Source organism: Ranitomeya imitator, chromosome 1 (assembly GCF_032444005.1).
Source record: "Ranitomeya imitator isolate aRanImi1 chromosome 1, aRanImi1.pri, whole genome shotgun sequence".
In the NCBI taxonomy this organism is placed as follows: Eukaryota; Metazoa; Chordata; class Amphibia; order Anura; family Dendrobatidae; genus Ranitomeya; species Ranitomeya imitator.
This window is the reverse complement of record NC_091282.1, coordinates 435,435,371-435,461,303: the sequence shown is the minus strand read 5'-3', so window position 1 is coordinate 435,461,303 and position 25,933 is coordinate 435,435,371. Positions and strand designations below refer to the sequence as shown.

General features: G+C 43.0%; 1 protein-coding gene across 3 annotated transcripts in view; it reads left to right on the top strand.

Moving 5' to 3' along the window:
- TJP2 (tight junction protein 2) overlaps positions 1 to 25,933 on the top strand; it is a 180,351-nt gene that overhangs the window by 64,557 nt on the left and 89,861 nt on the right. The window contains exon 1 of one of the 3 annotated variants that reach the window (XM_069763643.1): positions 19,310 to 19,435. The exons of the other annotated variants lie outside the window; for them this stretch is intronic. Coding sequence (XP_069619744.1) covers positions 19,319 to 19,435 — 117 coding nt within the window. The 5' untranslated portion in view covers positions 19,310 to 19,318. Of the gene's footprint in view, positions 1 to 19,309; positions 19,436 to 25,933 lie in introns of those variants that run through there. 3 annotated transcript variants of the gene reach the window in all.

The following is a 25,933-nucleotide window of genomic DNA, read 5'->3' as shown; positions in this document are numbered from 1 at the left end:
ATCGTGCGGCTAACGCCAATATCCTTTCCCCGCATCACTAAGCCCCAGGCAGAAACTTCCCGGTGGGGAGTCCCTCTGCCAAAAGACCAGTCGAGCGGACGAGCTCCTGGGTCGAACCGCTTCCTCCCGGTGGGGGGCTCTCGGTTCGGGCGCCAGGAGAAGAGGCGCCGCAAGAGGTCCGGCGCCAGCGGCAGCAGCGTGCGTTCCACTGAGTGGAACGCGGAAGTAGGATTGTTAGACCGAGTGCAGTACGTCCGGTGTCAGGCGCAGGTAAGGTGACGTCACATCCGGGGACGGGGCCATCTCGGCGTGCGTTCCACCTGGTGGAACGCGGAAGTATGCAGCTTTAAGGGCGCAAGGCTCAGGGCACTCGCAGATGGTTATCCAGCGCTTCCTCTGGTGGTAGGAGAGCGCCGGAGTGAATCCCTGGAGAATATTTGCTGCAGGACAGACGTGCGAGCAGTCTGCTGCAGACATGCCGGAGACCAAGGGTGAGTGCAGCAGACGCTGCTATATCCCTTTTATACATATGGGATCATATGAGATCATGTACTTATAGTAGTATTTCTCCACAGAAGATATGGAGAACAGGAATGAGGAGATAGGGGTAAGTGCGCAATGCGCAGAGTACTCAAATATACGCCTGCACACACTGAGCCGTTCTTGTCCTTATTCTTACATTTAGGATAAAGAGGCCAGTCAAGCTCCCCTCCCTCAGTCTAAAAAGTCTGGCAAGGTATTGACTAAATCTAAGAGGTGCTCTCTTTGTAACACAAAACTGTCAGAAACATACAAGAAGGATCTGTGCAGCTCTTGTATTAAGAAAATTGTCAGAGAAGAACAACCATCAATGTTGTCCGAAATGAGGAATATAATCCGGGAGGAGGTCCAGAATTCCTTAGCTTCAATGTCACAACGGGAAGTGTACAGTCCGGGCCCGGCTCGTAAAAGACCAAGGAAAGATCCAGAACAGGAGGTTCAGGATGGTTCGTCGGAGGCGGAATCAGAATATAGAGGTTCTGATCAAGAAGAAGAACTGCCAGTAGAAGAACAAGAAGGGAAGAGGTACTACTTTCCAGTTGAAGAAACAGAAGAACTGGTCCAGGCGGTCAGACGTACTATGCAGGTGAAAGAAGATCCACAGCCGAGATCTAGACAAGATCAGATGTTCGGAGGGCTCACATATCAGGAACGGACGGTGTTCCCGGTGAGTGAACACATACGTAAGATGATCTCGCAAGAATGGAAAGATGCGGAGCGAAGATTGGTGATGTCCAGAGAGTTTAAAAACCGTCTTCCGTTTGATTCAGAAGAGATCAAGACATGGGAAGAGATTCCGAAGGTAGATGTCCCTTTAGCCAAGGTGGCAAAGAAAACATCCATACCTTTCGAAGATTCATCTAGTCTTAAGGATGCAATGGATCGCAAGGCGGATATCCTTTTACGTCGAGCCTGGGAGACTTCAGCAGCTTTAATAAAAACTAACATCGCAGCTACTTCTGTAGCGAGATCCATGTTCCTGTGGATGGAACAGCTGGAAGAACATTTAATTAATAAGACTTCACGGGCGGATATAATTGCTTCTCTGCCTATCATTAAGTCAGCCACGGCCTTTATGGCAGATACATCAGCTGAATCTGTGAGATTTGCGGCTAGGAATAGCTCCTTGTCCAATGCAACACGAAGGGCTATTTGGCTTAGATCTTGGTCGGGGGATAATGCATCCAAAAATAAATTATGCGCCATTCCATTTTCAGGTTCCAGAATATTTGGTCAGGCTTTAGATGACATCCTAGAGTCAGCAGCTGATAGTAAAAGAGGGTTTCCCGAGGATAAACCCAAGAAGTTTCAGCCCTTTCGGAGGAGGCCTCTCCCCCCTCCCCCTCCCCCCCGCAGATTTCCAGAGTATAGAGAACAATGGAGATCAGGTAGAGGATCTTTTAGGAGTTCCTACGCTCAGAATAGAAGGGGTAGGAATTCCTTGTTCGGTTCTGGCTATAGACCAAGGAAACAATGACGCCATAGGGATAGGCGGGAGATTAAGTTTCTTCCTCAAACAATGGAGTCAGATCTCAGACAACGATTATGTCCTCAAGATAATCTCAGAGGGTTAGAGAATAGAGTTAACATCCCGCGTACCTCAAAGGTGTATCTTACCAACAATGTTAGCCAAAGATTCCCCTATGTTTCTAGACCTACAAAAACTGTTCGACTCCGGGGTTATAGTTCGGGTTCCTACTCCAGAAATAGGTGCAGGTCACTATTCCTCTCTTTTTTCTATTCCAAAACCGTCAGGGGAATCCCGTACAATAATAAATTTAAAACCTCTGAACGTTTTCGTCAAATCCAAACGGTTCAGAATGGAGTCGATCAGGTCCATCATTCATCTTATAAACAAAGATTCGGTAATGTGCACTCTCGATCTGAAGAGTGCGTATTATCAGGTCCCGATACATCTCTCTTCTCAGGAGCTTCTGAGATTCTCGGTAAGTTTCTCGGACATGACCTGCCACTTCCAATTTCAATGCCTCCCTTTCGGTCTAGCATCCGCCCCAAGAATTTTCACCAAATTGGTAGCAGAGGTGGTGGCTTTCTTAAGAAACCAAGGAATAACAATAATTCCATACTTGATCGTGCCACAACCAGAAAATCGTCCAAGGGCCATTCTGCTACAACACAGAGATCGGGTCATAGCAGTATTAGAGGAAATAGGATGGGTGGTCAACAGGAAAAAGTCACATTTAAAGCCAGAATCCCAGAAGATATTTCTAGGAGTACTCTTGGATTCTACAACCAGGCAGTCCTTCTTACCAAGGGACAAACGAACCTCATTAAAAAAGATGATCTTAGAATTCCAAAGAAGTCCAGTGACGATAAGAGCAGCTATGAAAGTCTTGGGGAAGATGACAGCATGCATTCCGTGTGTCAGATGGGCTCAGGCTCACTCAAGGCCTTTACAAGAACAGATACTCATGGTATGGGATCGACGTCGTTCCACATTAGACAAGAGGCTAGAGCTATCAATGAAGACAAGAAGATCACTACGATGGTGGATCCAGGACTACAATCTAAAAAAGGGCATCCCTTGGATATCAACCCCTTGTGTGATAATCACCACAGATGCAAGTCAGTGGGGATGGGGAGCGCACCTGGAAGGAAAATTCTTTCAGGACAAGTGGCCCGAGGAGATCAGTCAGATGTCGTCAAATTACAGAGAATTATACGCAGTCTGGGAAGCTCTCAGAAGAAACCGTTCACGCCTAAAGGACAAACATGTAAAAATCCTATCCGACAATGTAACAGCGGTATCCTTTTTGAGGCATCAGGGAGGTTCCAAACACAAAGCGCTTCAAGGTCTAGCGCAGAGAATATTTGCCTGGGCAGAAGACGTTGTCTTATCTATAACAGCAGTGCATCTAGAAGGGTCACAGAACATACTAGCCGACTATCTAAGCAGAAAGAAAGTTTCTCCAACCGAATGGGAACTAAGTCAAGAAATGTTCCAAATTCTTTGCCACCGTTGGGGAACGCCCAGGATAGATTTATTCGCCACAAGGAAAAATTCAAAGGTTCCCAGATTTTATTCCCTCAACCCTCTAGACATGCCGGAAGCAGTCGACGCCTTAAGTCAAGCATGGAGCGAACCTCTGTCTTACGCATTTCCACCAATAGCACTAATTCCAGTAGTGCTCAGGAAGATTCAGGAAGACCAGGCAACAGTGCTGACGATTGTACCATTCTGGCCAAAGAGAAGTTGGTTCCCATTGTTGGGGGCCATGGCAACGGAAGACCCTATCATACTCCCGTTATGGAAGGATATAATTCATCAAGGGCCTGTTTTACACCAAAACCCGGAGAGACTGCATCTATCAGCATGGATCCTGAGAGGGACATCTTGAAATCCAGAGGTCTTTCAGATGAAGTAATTACAACCATCCAGGCTAGTAGGAAGCCTGTCACCTCAGCCATCTACCACAAAATCTGGAAAAAATTTTGTATGGGAAGTGGCGGGTCAGCTGTGATTCCGGGGGTCTTAGATGTTCCTAGAGTCTTAAAATTCTTACAGGCAGGCTTTGACTTGGGGCTCAGGCCAGGTACAATTAAAGTCCAGATCTCGGCCCCTAGTACTTTTCTGGATTATCCATTAGCTTCCCACCCCTGGATAATCAGATTTGTGAGGGCTATCCAAAGATTACGGCCTACCTTGAGACAGCTAGCTCCCACATGGGACTTAAATTTAGTCCTTAGGGCTCTATGTAAAGATCCCTATTCTCTAGAGGAGGACATGCCTATTTCAGTTCGTACCTGGAAGACGGCCTTCCTAGTAGCGATTACAACAGCTAAACGCGTAGGGGAAATTCAGGCTCTATCAATTAAGGATCCATATCTTCAAGTCAGAGAGGATCATATAATCCTAAAATTAGACCCAGCTTTTATCCCAAAAATAGCTTCAGCAAAAAATCGAGATCAGGAAATAATTTTACCTTCCTTTTGTGAGAACCCTTCTAATGAAAAAGAACAGGCTTTACACTCCCTGGATGTTAGGCATGCAGTATTAAACTATCTAGAGGCCACTAGCTCCTGGAGGAAGGATTCTAATCTTTTTATCCTATTTGGAGGTAAGAATAAAGGTAAAAAAGCTTCCAAGGCATCTATAGCTAGATGGATTACTACTATAATTTCAAAAGCCTACGCATCAGAAGGGATAGCGTGCCCAACAGGGATTAAAGCTCACTCTACTAGGGCTGTTTCAGCATCATGGGCTGAGCGAGCAGGAGCGTCACTAGATCAGATTTGCAAGGCAGCAACTTGGGCCAGAGTAAACACGTTCTGTAAGCACTATAAGCTAGACGTAGTAGCAGCTCAGCAGATGTCTTATGGGAGGAAAGTTCTCCAAGCAGTTGTCCCACCCTAAACGTAGTTTTCTTTGGTATTCTCCAATGTGCTGTCAGGGGGACGTCCTGGAAAATGGGTATTATTACCTACCGATAATTCGGTTTCCAGGAGTCCATCCTGACAGCACCGTTATTTCCCCCCCTATGCATGCCAGTTCATATGCTGTAATATGTTTGGTCAAATAAAGTTTTCAAAAGTATATCTATCCATGGTGTGGTACTTGTCAAAACACTGAGGAAAAGGGGGTGGAGTGGGACCTTTTAACCTCTCGTGTTGTGTTTCCTGTCCCTGCAAGGAGGAGGAGGACGTCCTCCAATGTGCTGTCAGGATGGACTCCTGGAAACCGAATTATCGGTAGGTAATAATACCCATTTCTCTCAATATGTAAATAAGCTGTTAAGATCTATGGGCAGGACACAGATCTTTTAACCCCTTAGCAACCGCCGATACGCCTTTTAACGGCGGCCGCTAAGGGTACTTAAACCACAGCGCCGTTAATTAACGGCGCTGTGGAAAAAGTAAATAGCGCCCCCCAGAGTCAGATTTTCTCCGGGGTCTCGGCTGCCGGGGGTAGCCGAGACCCCAGAGAACATGATTCGGGGTTTTTTTAACCCACCCCGCATTTGCGATCGCCGGTAATTAACCGTTTACCGGCGATCGCAAAAAAACCCCCAAAAAACGCGATCTCTTTTTAATTTCTCTATCCTCCGATGTGATCGCACATCGGAGGATAGAGAAAAGGGGTCCCAGGTAGCCCCCCAATACTTGCCTATCTCCCCCGATGCTCCTCGTGGCTCCCGGTGGGCGCCGCCATCTTGAAAATGGCGGGCGCATGCGCAGTGCGTCTGCCGGCCGGCCCCGTGAAAATCTTTGGGGTCTCGGCTGCCGGGGGTAGCCGAGACCCCAAAGAGCATGATCGGGGGTCGGTTTTAGCGACCCCTGTTTTGCGATCGCCGGTAATTAACTGTTTACCGGCGACCACAAAAAAAAAAAAAGCTAAGTGTAATTCTCTGTCCTCTGATGTGATCGCACATCAGAGGACAGAGAAATAGGGGGATTCGGGGACCCTATCATACTCACCTGTGTCCCTGGATCCTCCTGCTGCTCCTCCTGGCCGCCGGCATCTTCTGGGCAAAAGAAAATGGCGGGCGCATGTGCAGTGCGCCCGCCATCTGTCTCCATCTGCCGGCCGGCAGGAGAAGAGCAGTTGAGGCTAAAATTAGGGTTAGGGGTAGGGTTAGGGGTTAGGTCTAGGGTTAGGTCTAGGGGTAGGGGTAGGGTTAGGGTTAGGGCTAAATTTAGGGTTAGGGTTGGCGCTAAATTTAGGGTTAGGCTTCTTTCACACTTACGTCGGTACGGGGCCGTCGCAATGCATCGGCCCGACATACCGACGCACGTTGTGAAAATTGTGCACAACGTGGGCAGCGGATGTAGTTTTTCAACGCATCCGCTGCCCAATTTATGTCCTGGGGAGGAGGGGGCGGAGTTACGGCCACGCATGCGCGGTCAGAAATGGCAGATGCGACGTACAAAAAAACGTTACATTGAAGGTTTTTTTTGTGCTGACGGTCCGCCAAAACACTGATCCAGTGCACTACGGACGCGACGTGTGGCCATCCGTCACGATCCGTAGGCAATACAAGTCTATGGGCAAAAAACGCATCCTGCGGGCACATTTGCAGGATCCGTTTCTTGTCCAAAATGACGGATTGTGACGGATGCCAAACGACGCAAGTGTGAAAGTAGCCTTAGGGTTAGGGTTGGGGCTAAAGTTAGGGTTAGAGTTGGGATTAGGGTTAGGGTTTGGATTAGGGTTGTTATTAGGGTTAGGGTTGGCATTAGGGTTACGCTTGGGATTAGGGTTAGGTTTGGGATTAGGGTTAAGGTTAGGGTTGTGATTAGGGGTGTATTGGGATTAGGGTTAGGTTTGAGGTTAGGGTTGAGATTAGGATTAGGGGTGTTGGATTTAGGGTTTTGATTAGGGTTATGGTTAGGGTTGTTTTGGGGTAAGGGTTGGGATTATCGTTAGGGTTAGTGATTAGGATTATGGATCGGGTTGGGATTAGGGTTAGGGGTGTGTTGGAGTTGGGTTGAAGCTAGAATTGGGGGGTTTCCACTGTTTAGGTACATCAGGGGGTCTCCAAACACGACAGCCAATATTGCGCTCAAAAAGTCAAATGGTGCTCCCTCCCTTCTGAGCTCTGCCGTGCGCCCAAACAGTGGGTTACCCCCACATATTTGGCATCAGCATACTCGGGATAAATTGGACAACAACTTCTGGGGTCCAATTTCTCTTGTTACCCTTGTGAAAATAAAAACTTGGGGGCTACAAAATCCTTTTTGTGGAAAAATATATATATATATTTTTTTTATGACTCTGCATTATAAACTTCTGTGAAGCAATTGGGCATTTAAAGTTCTCACCACACATCTAGATAAGTTCCTTGGGGGGTCTAGTTTCCAAAATGGGGTCACTTGTGGAGGGTTACTACAGTTTAGGTACATCAGGGGCTCTGCAATCGCAACATAATGCCCACAGACCATTCTATCAAAGTCTGCATTCCAAAAAGGCGCTCCTTCCCTTCCGAGCTCTGCCGTGCGCCCAAACAGTGGTTTACCCCCACATATGGTGCATCAGCGTACTCGGGATAAATTGTGCAACAACTATTGCAGTCCAATTTCTCCTGTTACCCTTGTGAAAATAAAAACTTGGGGGCTGCAATATCTCTTTTGTGGAAAAAAAAAATATTTTTTATTTTCACGACTCTGCATTCTAAACTTCTGTGAAGCACTTGGGCATTCAAAGTTCTCACCACACATCTAGATAAGTTCCTTGGGGGGTCTAGTTTCCAAACTGGGGTCACTTGTGGAGGGTTTCTACTGGTTAGGTACATCAGGGGCTCTGCAAACGCAACATAATGCCCGCAGACCATTCTATCAAAGTCTGCATTCCAAAACGGCACTCCTTCCTTCCGAGCTCTGCCGTGCGCCCAAACAGTGGTTTACCCCCCCATATTGGGTACCAGCATACTCAGGACAAATTGGACAACAACTTTTGGTGTCCAATTTCTCTTGTTACCCTTGTGAAAATAAAAACTTGGGGGCTAACAAATCGTTTTTGTGGGAAAAAAAAATATTTTTTATTTTCACGGCTCTACATTTATAAACTTCTGTGAAGCACATGGGGGTTCAAAGTGCTCACCACACATCTAGATAAGTTCCTTAAGGGGTCTAGTTTCCAAAATGGGGTCACTTGTGGGGGGTTTCTACTGTTTAGGCACATCAGGGGCTCTCCAAACGCGACATGGCGTCCAATCTCAATTCCAGCCAATTCTACATTGAAAAAGTAAAATGGCGCTCCTTCACTTCCAAGCTCTGCGGTGCGCCCAAACAGTGGTTTACCCTCACATATGGGATATCGACGTATTCAGGAGAAATCGCACAACAACTTTTGTGGTCTAATTTCTCCTGTTACCCTTGTGAAAATAAGAATTTGTGGGCGAAAAGATCATTTTTGTGTAAACAAAAGCGATTTTTTTTATTTTCACGGCTCTACGTTATAAACTTCTGTGAAGCACATGGGGGTTCAAAGTGCTCACCACACATCTAGATAAGTTCCTTAAGGGGTCTAGTTTCCAAAATGGTGTCACTTGTGGGGTGTTTCCACTGTTTAGGCACATCAGGGGCTCTCTAAACGTGACATGGTGTCCGATCTCAATTCCAGCCAATTCTGCATTGAAAAAGTCAAACGGCGCTCCTTCACTTCTAAGTTCTGCGGTGCGCCCAAAAAGTGGTTTACCCCCACATATGGGGTATTGGCGTATTCAGGAGAAATTGCATAACAAAATTTATGGTTACATTTCTGTTTTTACACTTGTGAAAATAAAAAAAAAATGGTTCTGAATTAAGATGTTTGCAAAAAAAAGTTAAATGTTCATTTTTTCCTTCCACATTGTTTCAGTTCCTGTGAAGCACGTAAATGGTTAATAAACTTCTTGAATGTGGTTTTGAGAACCTTGAGGGGTGTAGTTTTTAGAATGGTGTCACACTTCATTATTTTCTATCATATAGACCCTTCAAAATGTCTTCAAATGTGATGTGGTCCCTAAAAACAAAATGGTGTTGTAAAAATGAGAAATTGCTGGTCAACTTTTAACCCTTAGGGAGTTATAACAAAAAAAAATTTTGTTTCCAAAATTGTGCTGATGTAAAGTAGACATGTGGGAAATGTTATTTATCAACTATTTTTCGTGACATATCTCTCTGATTTAAGGGCATAAATATACAAAGTTTGAAAATTGCAAAATTTTAAAAATTTTCGCCATATTTCCGTTTTTTTCATAAATAATCGCAAGTAATATTGAAGAAATGTTACCACTATCCTGAAGTACAATATGTCACGAAAAAACAATCTCAGAATCAGCTGGATCCATTGAAGCGTTCCAGAGTTATAACCTCACAAAGTGACAGTGGTCAGAATTGCAAAAATTGGCCCGGTGTTATGGCTGGCAATCAGGCAACACAGCGTGCAGTAATCAGCGCACATACAGAGATCTGGCAATAACCAAAAACAATAGGACGAGCTCTGAGACGTGGAATCTCTGTAGACTGCAGTACCTGATCTATCCTCACACAACTATAAGCAGCAGTGGATTGCACCTATCACTACCTATGCAACTCGGCACTGCCTGAGGAGCTGACTAGCCTGAAGATAGAAATACAAGCCTGACTTACCTCAGAGAAATACCCCAAAGGAATAGGCAGCCCCCCACATATAATGACTGTTAGCAAGATGAAAAGACAAACGTAGGAATGAAATAGATTCAGCAAAGTGAGGCCCGATATTCTAGACAGAGCGAGGATAGCAAAGAGAACTATGCAGTCTACAAAAAACCCTAAAACGAAAACCACGCAAAGGGGCAAAAAGACCCACCGTGCCGAACTAACAGCACGGCGGTGCACCCCTTTGCTTCTCAGAGCTTCCAGCAAAAGTTAATAGCAAGCTGGACAGAAAAAACAGAAAACAAACTAGAAGCACTTATCTAGCAGAGCAGCAGGCCCAAGGAAAGATGCAGTAGCTCAGATCCAACACTGGAACATTGACAAGGAGCAAGAAGACAGACTCAGGTGGAGCTAAATAGCAAGGCAGCCAACGAGCTCACCAAAACACCTGAGGGAGGAAGCCCAGAGACTGCAATACCACTTGTGACCACAGAAGTGAACTCAGCCACAGAATTCACAACAGCCCGGTCATTAAGTACCAAATTGGCTCTGTCACTAAGGGGTTAAATGAAAAGGGAGTTATCCGTGTGAGACATGTAATGACTGACAGATCTACATGTCTCACACTGGTAACTCTCTCATTTAATATAAGCTCTGGAGGTAGATTCTTGGGGAGATCAGTGTCTGGCCCATATATGTAATTGAGCGGTAATGATCTAAGAAAAACATGCATTTCTTTGGAATAACACATCGAATCGCAGATATCAAGGTATCATTGTATTCAACTTTCTATGAATTGCATGTTCAGGTAGATGGTTTAGGAGGGTTGATCCATATGACAAGATTCCCTTTTAAATCTACCCATATAGAATAAATAGCTGTTTGCCGAACCATTGTTTAGCTGACAGCTATCTCTACCTACTTCTCTTGTGTTCTCTGAGAGCGTTGCTGCCTGACATCAAGAACAAAATTATAGGCAGTCTGATATTGGACATTCGGATATGCTGTATCCTTCTCTCACTAGTCCTCATTTGTCAGGAAGAGTTGGTAGGCTACCACACACATTTTTTACTTTTCCCTAGCCTATCGATATCAGCAGATGATACTCTAAAGCCCCTGAAGAGGACCTATTGCAAGGTTAAAAATAGACAGTTTTTCCTCATTTTATTACTGCTGCTCCTGGCTAATTTTATTTATTTTTTTAATTCAACATATGGTTCCAGAGGTATTGGCCTTTTTCCATACTATTGCTTTTTATGGCCTTTTCCAAGGGGGTGTTACTCACTGGATCATTATGCAGAGTAGCTTAAAAACACTCACCTAAAGAACCTTGTGAGCAACGTCCCCTCGGTAAAGACAATAAAAATCGGCAGTAAATAAAAAGGGACCAGGTCTCTAGAAACATACGGCAGATGTAAAGTAAAATAAAATGGAATACTCAGGAGAGCATCGGGAGTAAAATAACGGCTGGACACTTTTTAAATTGGTGAGTCCTCTTTAAGCCTTATTCAGACATCTGTGTTTTTCTCACAACCATCCATTATAACCTATAGGCATTCATTTACTTTGCTTCAGGCCAGTCAGCAGCATCTCAGCTGGCCCGGTAGAAGGTCCATACAACAGCCTAGCCCACATATTCGCTGCCTGCAAGTATCTATCTTCTGAGCTTCAGTTATTTGCTGTAAAGCTGAGTGCTACAGGGTAGATTCGATACATCCGTGTTTCATGGTCAGAGTTTGGACCACAATGCGGGCCAGATGTATGTATGTCTTCTGACCTGAACGCGACACACTGTGAATCCGGCCTTAGGCTTTGGGCACTAATTTAATGCCACATTGCTGTGTTTTTGTCATTGACTAATTTATGTGTGTTGCCTGCTCCAAAGCATTTAGAAGATTTCTTACTGAAATTTGTTGCTATTGGCAACAAGGACACTTTTATTTTCTGAGTTTTGATACTTAACGGGGTTGTCCCACGCACAAAATACATTTTAATCATATATTGGATTTACACTAATTTCCACAATTGAAGGTGTTAAATTGAAAGGTTCATGTGCTGAGATAAATGTTATATGTACTGTGTAATGGAGGTGTCTGACCGTGCAGGAGCCATACCACAGCTTTTGTCTGTACACTCTCATCATACCGTATCTTTTGTGCTATAAGACTCGCTTTTTTCCCAAAAATTTTTTGGGGAAAATGGGGGTGCGTCTTATAGTCGGAATATACTTACAAGTAGTGTGGCAGCAGCAGGAGTCAGGCAATTCTGCGGCGGTCCCCGTCTGACGCTGCAGGGCGATGATCACACTCCCTTCCCAGACTGGTGCGGCAGGTTCGGCGGTGCTCTGTGGTGCGGGGTCTCAGCCAGTATTTTGTGAAAGTCCGTCGCCAAGATCTCAATCTGAGCATGCGCCGCCCCCGGGGGCCATTTTCCCGGAGGCCACTGCACCATCGCAATGGAGGTGCGGGGCCTCCGGGCTTTCACAAAATGCCGGTGGAGCCCACGCACCACTGAGCACCGCTGAACCTGCCGCACCAGCCTGGTATGGGATTTCCCGGAGGCCACCGCTCATCGCAATGGATGTGCGGGGGCTCTGGGGTTTCAAAAAATGTCGGCTGAGCCCCGCACCACTTGCACCGTCGAACCTGCCGCACCAATCTGGGATGGGAGTCATACCGCCTGACCACCGAACACTCCCTGTGACCACGCTCCACCAGCTCTTCAGATTCCCTCTCCCCCTGTAAGCTGAATTGAAAATTGAGGAGCTGAATTCGGACTGTAAGATGGACCCCATGTGACGCATTAATATTTTTTCCCTATTTTGCTTCTGAAAATTTGGGGTGCGTCTCATGGTCTGGTGCGTCTTATAGTCCAAAAAATATGGTAAATAATTTATGCTCGCTCCCCAAACCAGCAGTTTTGGTATGTGCTGACCATGAACTGGAGCAGCTGTGCACGATTGGACACAGCCATTACACAGTACATAGCAGGGGCATATTTATGAGACTATCTCGGCACGAGAACATTTCTTTTTAAACACATCCAGTTGTGTAATAATAATAATAATAATTATTATTAGGTCTATTGATGATGTACTTTGTTCGTGGGACAACACATTTAAGGCCCCAGATTTCAGGTTCTGGATCCTATAGAATATTTTTGGAATCCTATAATTATTTAGTAAAGACATTCAGTGCCTACTCATGGCAGAAACATGGGTAAATGCATATTATCTATATATGCCAGTGATGACTTCCTGTTATAATTGGCTGTCAGCATTATTGGCATGGTTGAGGCTGGAGGAGGCTCTTTAAATTTCAATTTAATTTTGCAATAAATTAATTTGTTTTGTTTACCCTTTTTATACGGTATGTGAATGTAACTGCTCACTTTTAGTGTATATACTTAGACATGTAACATGAATTATGCAGAGTCTGTGAGACTGCAGGGGGAGATTCTTTTCACGGCATTGCAGTATCAGGGATCAGTCTGTTGTCAGTCGTTACTTGGCCTCTGTTTTGTTCTCGGAAGCATTTTTGGAATTATCATAGTTACATGCTTTCACACAAGGGGGGCAGACTGAAGCCGATATAAAAATGATGATGAGATTTTCTTTAACTTGAACAACACTACCTGACCTGTTGCTTGGTCTAAATTAAATATGTGGCAGCTATATGGTGTTTTCTGAACTCACAAGTCTCTTCTTCAAGTTTACCTTTCTGTCTGATCTAGTTTTATGTCTGTATTTAAAGCAGGATTAAAATTTGAGCGGGCTAGTTCTTCTTGTTTATATCTATTCATTGTATAAGCCTCTGTTCTATGGAGGTGGCTATGTGCCTGGAAATTTGTCAGTGTTTTAATGATTTGTTCAGATGCCAGCCTTCATCATATGTGCATTGTCCCTATATTCCACAGACAGCTGTGGACCCATTCGGGTATGTTCCCACGTTCCGTATACGGCATCGCTTTGGACGCAGCACCTATCCGCACCGTCCAAATCGCTGCCGGCTTTTGAACGCCAGTAATTCAGCATGTGTTCATGGAACGGTGATATTTATCTTGCGGAGATGGAAATTGACATGCTGCGGTCTGGAAAGACGTGCTGCATGTCCGTCTATGCAGGGAAGCCACGAGTGTCCCTGCACGCATAGTGGAGATGGGATTTCATGAAATCCCATCCACTATGCTGTAACTTTTGGACGCTGCAGATGTACGTAGCGTCGAGCCCGCATTATTTACTGATCGTGGGAACATACCCTTATAGTCTGTGGCACTATTCAGGTGTTTGATTTTCAGGATATCTCAGAAAAAAATTGGAGTCCTGTTCTCTTCATGGTCTCATTTGTGGTGCCAAAGTCACCTATTTAAGGTTATGAGTCCAGAATACCAATGACTAGCACATTGATGCTATCTCTGTTCTGACTGTTTTTCAAGAACAAGTTGCTAGAAGACTTCTGGTAATGCTCACACAAACCAAACTATATACAAAATTAGAATATCATCAAAAAGTTAATTTATTTCAGTTCTTCAATACAAAAAGTGAAACTCATATATAATATAAAGTCATTACAAACAGAGTGATCTATTTCAAGTGTTTATTTCTGTTAATGTTGACGCGGTGATTCCGCACAGTTCAATGAACGCATGTGGAATCTGCTGCATTCAAAAGCAGACAGCACTTTGGATGCAGCGGACATGTGCTGCGTCCAAAACGCTGTCAATTACTGACCGTTGGGACGTAGCCTACCGTATTTTTCTGACCATAAGACTCACTTATTTTCCTCCAAATTTGGAAGGAAAGTGTGGGTGCGTCTTATCGTCAGATGTAGCATGTGGGGAGGGGGCAGCAGCAGAGTGGGATCACACTGGGATCCCACTTGCAGGAGGCAGATAAATGTCCCAGCTGCCCAGAATCCAGTGCTGGGGGAAACAACTGGTCCCGATGATTAACCCCTCCATGACCCAGCCTATTTTGACCTTAACCTGGCTGTTTCTTGCAATTCTGACCAGTGTCCCTTTATGAGGTAATAACTCAGGACCGCTTCAACGGATCCTAGCGGTTCTGAGACTGTTTTTTCGTGACATATTGGGCTTCATGTTAGTGGTAAATTTAGGTCGATAATTTTTGCTTTTATTTGTGAAAAAAATGGAAATTTGGCGAAAATTTTGAAAATTTCGCTACTTTTAAATTTTTAATTTTTATTCTGTTAAACGAGAGAGTTATGTGACACAATAGTTAATAAATAACATTACTCACATGCCTACTTTACATCAGCACAATTTTGGAAACCTTTTTTTTTTGTTGCTAGGAAGTTATAAGGGTTAAAATTTGACCAGCGAGTTCTCATTTTTACAACGAAATTTACAAAACCATTTGTTTTAGGCACCACCTCACACTTGAAATCAGTTGGAGGGGTCTGTATGGCTGAAAATACCCAAAAGTGACACGATTCTAAAAACTGCACCCCTCAAGGTGCTCAAAACCACATTCAAAAAGTTTATTAACCCTTCAGGTGCTTCACAGCAGCAGAAGCAACATGGAAGGAAAAAATGAACTTTTAACTTTAGTCACAAAAATGATCTTTTAGCAACAATTTTTTTTCATTTTCCCAAGGGTAAAAACAGAAACTGGACCACAAAAGTTATTGTACAATTTGTCCTGAGTACGCCGATACCCCATATGTGGGGGGGAACCACTGTTTGGGCGCACGACAGGACTCGGAAGGGAGGGAGCACCATTTGACTTTTTGAATACAAGATTGGCTGGAATCAGTGGTGGCGCCATGTTGCGTTTGGAGACCCCTGATGTGCCTAAATAGTGGAAACCCCTCAATTCTAACTCCAACACTAACACCAACACGCCCATAACCCTAATCACAACCCTAACCCCAACACACCCGTAACTCTAATCCCAACCCTAACCACAACTCACCCCTAACCATAACCCTAACCACATGCCTAATCTTAACCCTAATTCCAACCTTAACCCTAAGGCTATGTGCCCAAGTTGTGGATTCGTGTGAGATTTTTCCGCAGCATTTTTGAAAAATCCGCAGGTAAAAGGCACTGCGTTTTACCTGCGGATTTACCTCGGATTTCCAGTGTTTTTTTGTGTGAATTTCACCTGCGGATTCCTATTGAGGAACAGGTGTAAGCGACTGCTTGACAGCTTGAATAAATGTGGGGGTTGCCTGTTTATTAGGCAATGTTTTGCCTCAAAGAAAAAATTGGCTGTGATCCCGGCTGTCCTCCTTTTTGTATCCTCATTTTCTTCCTCCCCTGCCCAGGAGCTGTGGTATGATCAGACCATGTTCCTGCACAGTCAGACACCGCCATTACACAGTACACAGAAGGGGCACATTTATAAGATTATCTCAGCATAGGAACATTTTTTTTTTTTACGCCTCTAATTGTGTAATTTTAATAATATTCCAATTTGAACTTTGTGGGAAAGCCCTTTTTAACTTTTTTTCCAACAAAAATAACAGGTTCCCTTTTAATTCGTTTATTTAATAGACATTTTTATATATACATATATTATGTGTACTAGTGCTTCACAGTGCATTGCTAGAAATGCTGAACACTCTTGTCTAAATATACCTGGTGTGCACGTTAAAAGCACCAGTTGCTTTGATATGCTAAGAGTTAATCCACACTAATCCGACTTTCACATGGCTATTGTTTTTATATCTATTCATACAGAGAAAATGCACAATGGAAAGATATATTTTGTATTCATTGTATGTTTGGACTTATAAATACTGATGTAAAATATTGACCAGATTGGCATCCAATTCGTATCCTGATCTCAAAAAGTGTAAACGGGTGTCCTCATGTTTGAAAGTGACCTTCTATCCTAAAGAAAGGGCATAACTTTGTGATTGCTGGGCTTTCAACCACTGTGGCCCCTACCGATCCCAAGAACAGGGGCTTTGATGAGCCTTGACTGAAGTGGCTGTCAATTATATGTACTGTCTCTCCATTCATTCTAATAGGAGGACGGAATATCAGCTGAGCGCTGTGCTCTGCAATTTCCAGTGCTCCCATTAAGAATGAATGAAGGGGTACTCCAGCTTTTCAGAGACCCAGGTCTCTGGATCAGTGGGAGCCGCTTCCAGCAATCGGAAAGTAGATAGGGGTAACTTTTAAACTTTAAGAACACCCTTTGAAACTGGAGATATACGGAGGCGGTACACTAGAGGCCCCATATGCCTCATATATGGTGAAGTACATGAGGCATAGTGATCTTCTGACACGTGTACCAATTCATTAAACTGTAGTAACTTCACATTTAGTATTTTTCTGCTAAAACACTTTTATTTTAAATAACAGGGAGATAGTAGTCATCTCCTCCAAGTAGAGCGCCGGCTCCTCACTGCTGCTCTATTCTCTGTGTTGGCTGCAGCAGTGCTGTCATGACTACAGCGTACATTGACACGTCAGCCAATCAGAGCTCTGCTGATATATACGGGACAATCCACTTAGATCAATGATTGTCTGCAGCGGTAATGTGTGCTGTAGTTGTGACGTCACCACAGCAGGCAAAACACAAAGACTGAAGCAGTGTGGGTGAGCAGGCAATGGACCCAGGAAGGATGGATGAGGGCAGTCTGTTACTTTACATGACTTCAGTTGTTTATGAACCTTTTTAAAAGTTAGGGAAAATGACTAAAGAAAATAATTGTAAGCTGTCAGAACGGTCCAGCCTGATGAATGTTATTTTATATGAAAAAGACCGCTGTGTAATACAGTGAAAATGTTAATTTGCCAGTAAAAACATTTATTTCTGTGTAGTTTAGAGACCTAACATTCTTTCAGTCACGCTTGCCATATTAATGAGATATCAACTATGCCAGGAATGAATTGTGTCTTGGTCAAGAGCAGCAGTGTTTGTCTGGTAAGAATAGCTGTATTGTTTGGTGTACGGTGGCGGGTGGGTAAATGCTGGGTAGACGTCCTATTCTGCTTGTCAGTTTTGTTTGTTGTGAACAGGCTTGTACGCTGGAAGCTAGACAATGATCTTAGTATTTTATGCTGCTTCTGGTTATTGGTTCATGTTCTGAGTTTGCTGATTGAAGTTAACAGCCGTAGCCTAATTAGAATCCTTATAGAAGGAAAACGAATCGTAGATTCACACCAGACAAAATATTAAGACCTTTCCGGAGTGAGCAGCGGATTTACCGTATGTATTATGGTAAAACGATCATATTACCGTGTTCTTAAATATTACTGCTTTTATTATGGATTAGTTCCATTATCTGATGAAAAAATAAAGACTAAACGTTGAATAGGATAGTTGTGGAAGTTAAAGGGATTATCCAGGAATGTAATATTAAAGGAGTTGTCCAGGCTTGAGGTTAAAGTCCACAGTCACTTTATTTGACTGCTCACTTTCGAATCCTCATAGCGTGCGTGCCATATGCTGTGGGGATTCTCTGGTGCCCGACAGTCACTTGACCACAAGTATGAAGTATGCGATTTGCCTATACGTAGTCACGTGCCGACAAGACGTGCACGGCCTCCCTCAATTCAAGTAAATTGAGTTAGTCTGGGTATGTCAAGTGGGAATGTGGCCTGAAGTTTTGAAATCGCATACTTGTGGTCACGTGACTACTGGCACTGGAGAATCCCTACAGCTCGCGGTCGTGCTTTGTGCGTATTCAAGTCTCCAGTCTCATACAGTGACTGCAGAATTTAACCTCAACCCTGGATAACCTCGTTAAAACCTATCCAAAGGATACGTCATCAAAATCTGATATGTAGGTTGTCTGACGCCCAGCACCCTCACTGATCAGCTTATTTTTTTTTTTTTTGGTGGCCGGATGTAAACGCTGAATGGAGCAGGACAGAACGGCCCCTTTTGGTGTATAGCGCCATAGCTGGGGATTGCAGCTCCTCTCCTATTCTCCAAAATAAGGGCTGATCCTCAGTAGCTGCTAAACATTGAAGAGCGTTGGACTGTACAGCCCCATTTGGTGTTTTCAACTGGCCACAGCTGGAGTTTAAGGCTAAGTTCACACTGGGTGTTTTTGCTGCTTATTTTTTCTGCAGCAAAACTGGAGTGCTTGCAGAAAAAAAAGCTGTGGCAAAAACACAAGTTTTACAGTGTTTTTGCTGCGTTTTCTTCGTACGTTTTTTTTCCATTCAATGGATGAAAAATGCTAAAAGTGGCCTGCTCTATGTCCAGAAAAGAAACAAAGCACAAAATACTGATGACAAGCTGAGTGTATGAGATTTCTGAAATCTTAGACAAAGCTGGTGCTGCCAAATGCCGCTGAAAACTAGCATAAAAAAGCCAACTATCTGGGGCTTTCATTAGATAGAAATTAGTTTACTGGCAAATGATTATCTAATTCCAGTCTAACCCTAAATATGCACCGCCTTACACTAAAATTGTGTAGACGTTCTCTTTGAATTTATGACCGCATTCAGTCTTTTTGGGTCGGAGCCGATCAGCATGGCACATCTAGAATTGGCAATCTTTAGCCATTCTTTTCAGTTTTTACTATCTACCATTGTAGAAGTGCTTCAGGTTTTAAAGCGGGTATAAACCACCCTATTGACCTGTTGGGCAGGCAGTCAGATTACTAGCTGGAGTGCAGCATACCAGAGGCGGGGCGTCTAAGGCAATTATTAACATGAGATCTTCTGACTTATGGGATGATGTACTCCTTTACCACTGTCCATGACACACCATGCAATGCAGGTAGACAGGCAGCCTGGCCGCAAACTTTCCTCAGTGATCAAGCGAAACAGGGGCCGCACATACACATGGCCAGGAAAGCTGACGGTCAGATTTCAAGATCAGATAACACAGGTAAAGGTAGAGCTCTATGAATCATTTGGGTGTATGTGTGGTAATAGGAGGCATTGTCTGTTTCACCACAAGGTGCACTGTGTATTGTATGTTTCACAGGCTTTCTAGCTGATTTCTTTTAGTAGTATGGCGAGTTTTCTCTGTTACTATTTAATCAGCTTGTTTTAGTATAGCACTTCGTAATCTATTCTTTTTCCTGCCCTCTGCTTTCAAAATCAAGTGAGAAATTCTAGCGCGCTATAGTCTGCTATTTAAAGTGAAAATGCGATCTGCCTAGTATTAAGCTCTGGGTACATTTTTGTCATCCGTTCCCCTTCTTTCCTCTAAATTGGGAGAGATTCTCAAATGAAAAAGCCGATACCCGTAGTGTCTCTATTTTTCGATGTCGGGTTGGGTGAGGGCTTATTTTTTGCGTGCCGAGCTGACGTTTTTAATTCTATCATTTTGGTGCAGATACGTTCTTTTGATCGCCCGTTATTCCATTTTAATGCAATGTTGCGGCGACCAAAAAATGTAATTCTGATTTTTATTTTTTTATTTTTTTTTTTTATTCTCATAATGCCGTTAAGCGATCGGGTTTTTTAATAGTACAGGAGATTCTGAACGTGCTGATACCAAGTATGTCTGATAGAGATATGATACCAAGTATGTCTAATATATATATATATATATATATATATATATATATATATATATATATATATATATATATATATATTTTATTAGTACAGACCGGATTTTTTTGGTGTTTTCGTGACTATGAAAATTGTACATTCACACTGAAGGCATCAAAAATATGAATTGACACGTGGAAAAGTTTCAAAAAGTGTAAAACAACTGAAACTATGTCTATATTCTAGGTTCATCAAAGTAGCCACCTTTTGCTTTGATGACTGCTTTGCACACTCTTGGCATTCTCTTGATGAGCTTCAAGAGGTAGTCATCGGGAATGGTTTTCACTTCACAGGTGTGCCCTGTCAGGTTTAATAAGTAGGATTTCTTGCCTTATAAATGGGGTTGGGACCATCAGTTGTGTTGAGCAGAAGTCTGGTGGATACACAGCTGATAGTCCTACTGAATAGATTGTTAGCTGCTTTTTTCCTGCCATAATACAAATTCTAAGTAAAGAAAAACGAGTGGCCATCATTACTTTAAGAAATGAAGGTCAGTCAGTCCGAAAAATTGGGAAATCTTTGAAAGTGTCCCCAAGTGCAGTGGCAAAAACCATCAAGCTCTACAAAGAAACTGGCTCACATGAGGACCGCCCCAGGAAAGGAAGACCAAGAGTCACCTCTGCTTCTGAGGATAAGTTTAGTCACCAGCCTAAGAAATCGCAGGTTAACAGCAGCTCAGATTAGAGACCAGGTCAATGCCACACAGAGTTCTAGCAGCAGACACCTCTCTACAACAACTGCTAAGAGGAGACTTTGTGCAGCAGGCCTTCATGGTAAAAAAAAGCTGCTAGGAAACCACTGCTAAGGACAGGCAACAAGAAGAAGAGACTTGTTTGGGCTAAAGAACACAAAGAATGGACATTAGACCAGTGGAAATCTGTGCTTTAGTCTGATGACTCCAAATTTGAGATCTTTGGTTCCAACCACCGTGTCTTTGTGCATCGCAGAAAAGGTGAATGGATGGACTCTACATGCCTGGTTCCCACCGTGAAGCATGGATGAGGAGGTGTGGGGGTGCTTTGCTGGTGAGACTGTTGGGGATTTATTCAAAATTGAAGGCATACTGAACCAGCATGGCTACCACAGCATCTTGCAGTGGCATGCTATTCCATCCGGTTTGCGTTTAGTTGTACCATCATTTATTTTTCAACAGGACAATGACCCCAATCACACCTCGAGGCTGTGTAAGGGCTATTTTACCAAGAAGGAGAGTGATGGGTGCTACGCCAGATGACCTGGCCTCCAGTCACCAGACCTGAACCCAATCGAGATGGTTTGGGGGTGAGCTGGACCGCAGAGTGAAGGCAAAAGGTCCAACAAGTGCTAAGCATCTCTGGGAAATCCTTAAGGGTATGTGCACACGTCAGGATTTCTTGCAGAAATTTTCCTGACAATAACCGGACATTTCTGCCAGAAATCCGCGTTTTTGGTGCGTTTTTTGTGTGCGTTTTTCCCAAATGCATAGAATAGTGGGAAAAACGCAGAAAATCCGCAAAATTAATAAACATGCTGCTTTTTTTTACCGCGATGCGTTCTTTTTCTGCAAAAAAAAACGCATCATGTGCACAAAACATGCAGAATGCATTTTAAATGATAGGATGCATAATGTATGTGTTTTTAATGAGTTTTTATAGCGTTTTTAGCGCAAAAAAACCTGAACGTGTGCACATAGCCCAAAGATTGTTGGAAGACCATTCCCGGTGACTACGTCTTGAAGCTCATCAAGAGAATGCCAAGAGTGTGCAAAGCAGTCATCAAAACAAAAGGTGGCTACTTTGAAGAACCTAGAATATAAGACATCATTTCAGTTGTTTCACACTTTTTTAAGTATGTAATTAAGTATATAATTCCACATGTGTTAATTCATAGTTTTGATGCCTTCAGTGTGAATGTACAATATACAGAAAAATCTCTAAACGAGGTGTGTATCTATGTGTATGTGTGTGTGTGTATATATATATATATATATATATATATATATATATATATATATATATATATATATATATACATATACATACATATACATACACACACATATATATATATATATATATATATATATATATATATATATATATATGTGTGTGTATGTATATGTATGTATATATATATATATATATATATATATATATATATATATATACATATATATATATATATATATATATATATATATATATATATATATATAATATATTTTATTAAATTTTTTTTAGGATAGGTGATAAATATTAACCCCTTTACCCCAAGGGTGGTTTGCACGTTATGGACCGGGCCAATTTTTACAATTCTGACCACTGTCCCATTTATGAGTTTATAACTCTGGCTTCAACGGATCCCAGTGATTCTGACATTGTTTTCTCGTGACATATTGTACTTCATGATGGTGGTAAAATTTATTTGATATTACCTGCGTTTATTTGTGAAAAAAATGGAAATTTGGCGAAACTTTTGAAAATTTCGCAATTTTCCAACTTTGAATTTTTATGCAACTAAATCACAGAGATATGTCACACAAAATACTTAATGAGTAACATTTCCCACATGTCTACTTTACATCAGCACAATTTTGGAACCAAAATTTTTTTTGTTAGGGAGTTATAAGGGTTAAAAGTTGACCAGCAATTTCTCATTTTTACAACACCATTTTATTTTAGGAACCACATCTCATTTGAAGTCATTTTGAGGGGTCTATATGATAGAAAATACCCAAGTGTGACACCATTCTAAAAACTGCACCCCTCAAGGTTCTCAAAACCACATTCAAGAAGTTTATTAACCCTTCTGGTGCTTCACAGGAATTTTTGGAATGTTTAAATAAAAATGAACATTTAACTTTTTTTCCACAAAAAATTTACTTCAGCTCCAATTTGTTTTATTTTACCAAGGGTTACAGGAGAAAATGGACCTCAAAGGTTGTTGTACAATTTGTCCTGAGTACGCCGATACCCCATATGTGGGGGTAAACTACTGTTTGGGCGCATGGGAGAGTTCGGAAGGGAAGGAGCGCCGTTTACTTTTCAATGCAAAATTGACAGGAATTGAGATGGGACGCCATGTTGCGTTTGGAGAGCCACTGATGTGCCTAAACATTGAAACCCCCTCACAAGTGACACCATTTTGAAAAGTAGACCCACTAAGGAACTTATCTAGATGTGTGGTAAGCACTTTGACCCACCAAGAGCTTCACAGAAGTTTATAATGCAGAGCCGTAAAAATAAAACAAATTTTTTTCCCACAAAAATTATTTTTTAGCCCCCAGTTTTGTATTTTCCTGAGGGTAGCAGGAGAAATTGGACCCCAAAAGTTGTTGTGCAATTTGTCCTGAGTGCGCTGATACACTATATGTGGGGGGGAACCAGCGTTTGGGCGCATGGGAGGGCTCGGAAGGGAAGGAGCGCCATTTGGAATACAGACTTAGATGGAATGGTCTGCAGGCGTCACATTGTGTTTGCAGAGCCCCTAATGTACCTACACAGTAGAAACCCCCCACAAGTGACCCCATATTGGAAACTAGACCCCCCAAGGAACTTATCTAGATGTGTTGTGAGAACTTTGAGCCCCCAAGTATTTTACTACAGTTTATAACGCAGAGCCGTGAAAATAAAAAAATAATTTCCCCTCAAAATTATTTTTTAGCCCCCAGTTTTGTATTTTCTCGAGGGTAAAAGGAGAAATTGGACCCCAAAAGTTGTTGTCCAATTTGCCCTGAGTACGCTGATACCCCAAATGTTGGGGTAAACTCCTGTTTGGGCACACGGGAGAGCTCGGAAGGGAAGAAGCACTGTTTTACTTTTTCAACGCAGAATTGGCTGGAATTGAGATCGGACGCCATGTCGCGTTTGGAGAGCCCCTGATGTGCCTAAACAGTGGAAACCCCCCAATTATAACTGAAACCCTAATCCAAACACACCCCTAACCCTAATCCCAACGGTAACCCTAACCACACCTCTAACCCAGACACAGCCCTAACCATAATCCCAACCCTATTCCCAACCGCAAATGTAATCCAAACCATAAACCTAACTTTTGCCCCAACCCTAACTGTAGCCTTAACCCTAGCCCTAATGGGAAAATGGAAATAAATACATTTTTAATTTTTTAATTTTTCCCTAACTAAGGGGGTGATGAAGGGGGGTTTGATTTACTTTTATAGCGGGTTTTTTAGCGGATTTTTATGATTGGCAGCCGTCACACACTGAAAGACGCATTTTATTGCAAAAAATATTTTTTGCGTTACCACATTTTGAGAGCTATAATTTTTCCATATTTGAGTCCACAGAGTCATGTGAGGTCTTGTTTTTTGCGGGACGAGTTGACGTTTTTATTGGTAACCTTTTCGAGCACGTGACATTTTTTGATCGCTTTTTATTCAGATTTTTGTGAGGCTGAATGACCAAAAACCAGCTATTCATGAATTTCTTTTGGGGAAGGCGTTTATACCGTTCCGCGTTTGGTAAAATTGATAAAGCAGTTTCATTCTTCGGGTCAGTACGATTACAGCGACACCTCATTTATATCTTTTTTTTTTTTTTATGTTTTGGCGCTTTTATACGATAAAAACTATTTTATAGAAAAAAATTATTTTTGCATCGCTTTATTCTGAGGACTATAACTTTTTAATTTTTTTGCTGATGATGCTGTATGGCGGCTCGTTTTTTTGCGGGAAAAGATGACGCTTTCAGCGGTACCATGGTTATTTATATCCTGCTTTTTCATCGCGTGTTATTCCACTTTTTGTTCGGCGGTATGATAATAAAGCGTTGTTTTTTGCCTCGTTTTTTTTTTCTTACGGTGTTTACTGAAGGGGTTAACTAGTGGTACAGCTTTATAGGTCGGGTCGTTACGGACACGGCAATACTAAATATGTTTACTTTTATTATTTTTTTTTTTTTTTTATTTAGATAAAGAAATGTATTTATGGGAATAATAATTTTTTTTTTCATTATTTAGGATTTTTTTTTTTAATTTTTTTTTACACACTTGGAAATTTTTTTTTTTTAACTTTTTTACTTTGTCCCAGGGGGGGACAATACAGATCGCTGATCTGACAGTTTGCACAGCACTCTGTCAGATCACCGATCTGTCAAAGAGCGCTGCAGCGTTACCAAGTGCCTGCTCTGAGCAGGCTCTGTGAAGCCACCTCCCTCCCTGCAGGACCCGGATGCCGCGGCCATCTTGGATCCGGGCCTTGCTGCAGGGAGGAAGGTAGGAGACCCTCGCAGCAACGCGATCACATCGCGTTGCTGCGGGGGGCTCAGGGAAGCCCGCAGGAAGCCCCCTCCCTGCGCGATGCTTCCTTGCACCGCCGGCACATCGCGATCATGTTTGATCGTGGTGTGCCGGGGGTTAATGTGCCGGGGGCGGTCCGTGACCGCTCCTGGCACATAGAGCTGGATGTCAGCTGCGATAAGCAGCTGACACCCGGCCGTGCTCCCCCCGTGAGCGCGTCCAATCGCGCTGGACGTACTATTCCGTCCTTGGGAAGTAGGGCCCACCCCACATGGACGGAATAGTACGTCTAATGGCAGAAAGGGGTTAAAGGTCAATCTCACTGATGGTACCCTTACTGATCACCAGAATGGGGAGTCCCAGAACCACAAATTATAAAACAATGGCTAGATGTAGTGATGAGCGAACATGCTCGGATAACGTGTCATCAGAGTATCTTGGGCATACTCAGATAATATGTTCGCGTGCATGTCTCACGGCTGTTAGACAGCTGCAACACATTCGGGGATGCCTGTTTGTTAGGCAATCCTTCCATGTGTTGAGGCTCTCTAACAGCCGTGAGACATGCAGGCACTCGAACATATTATCT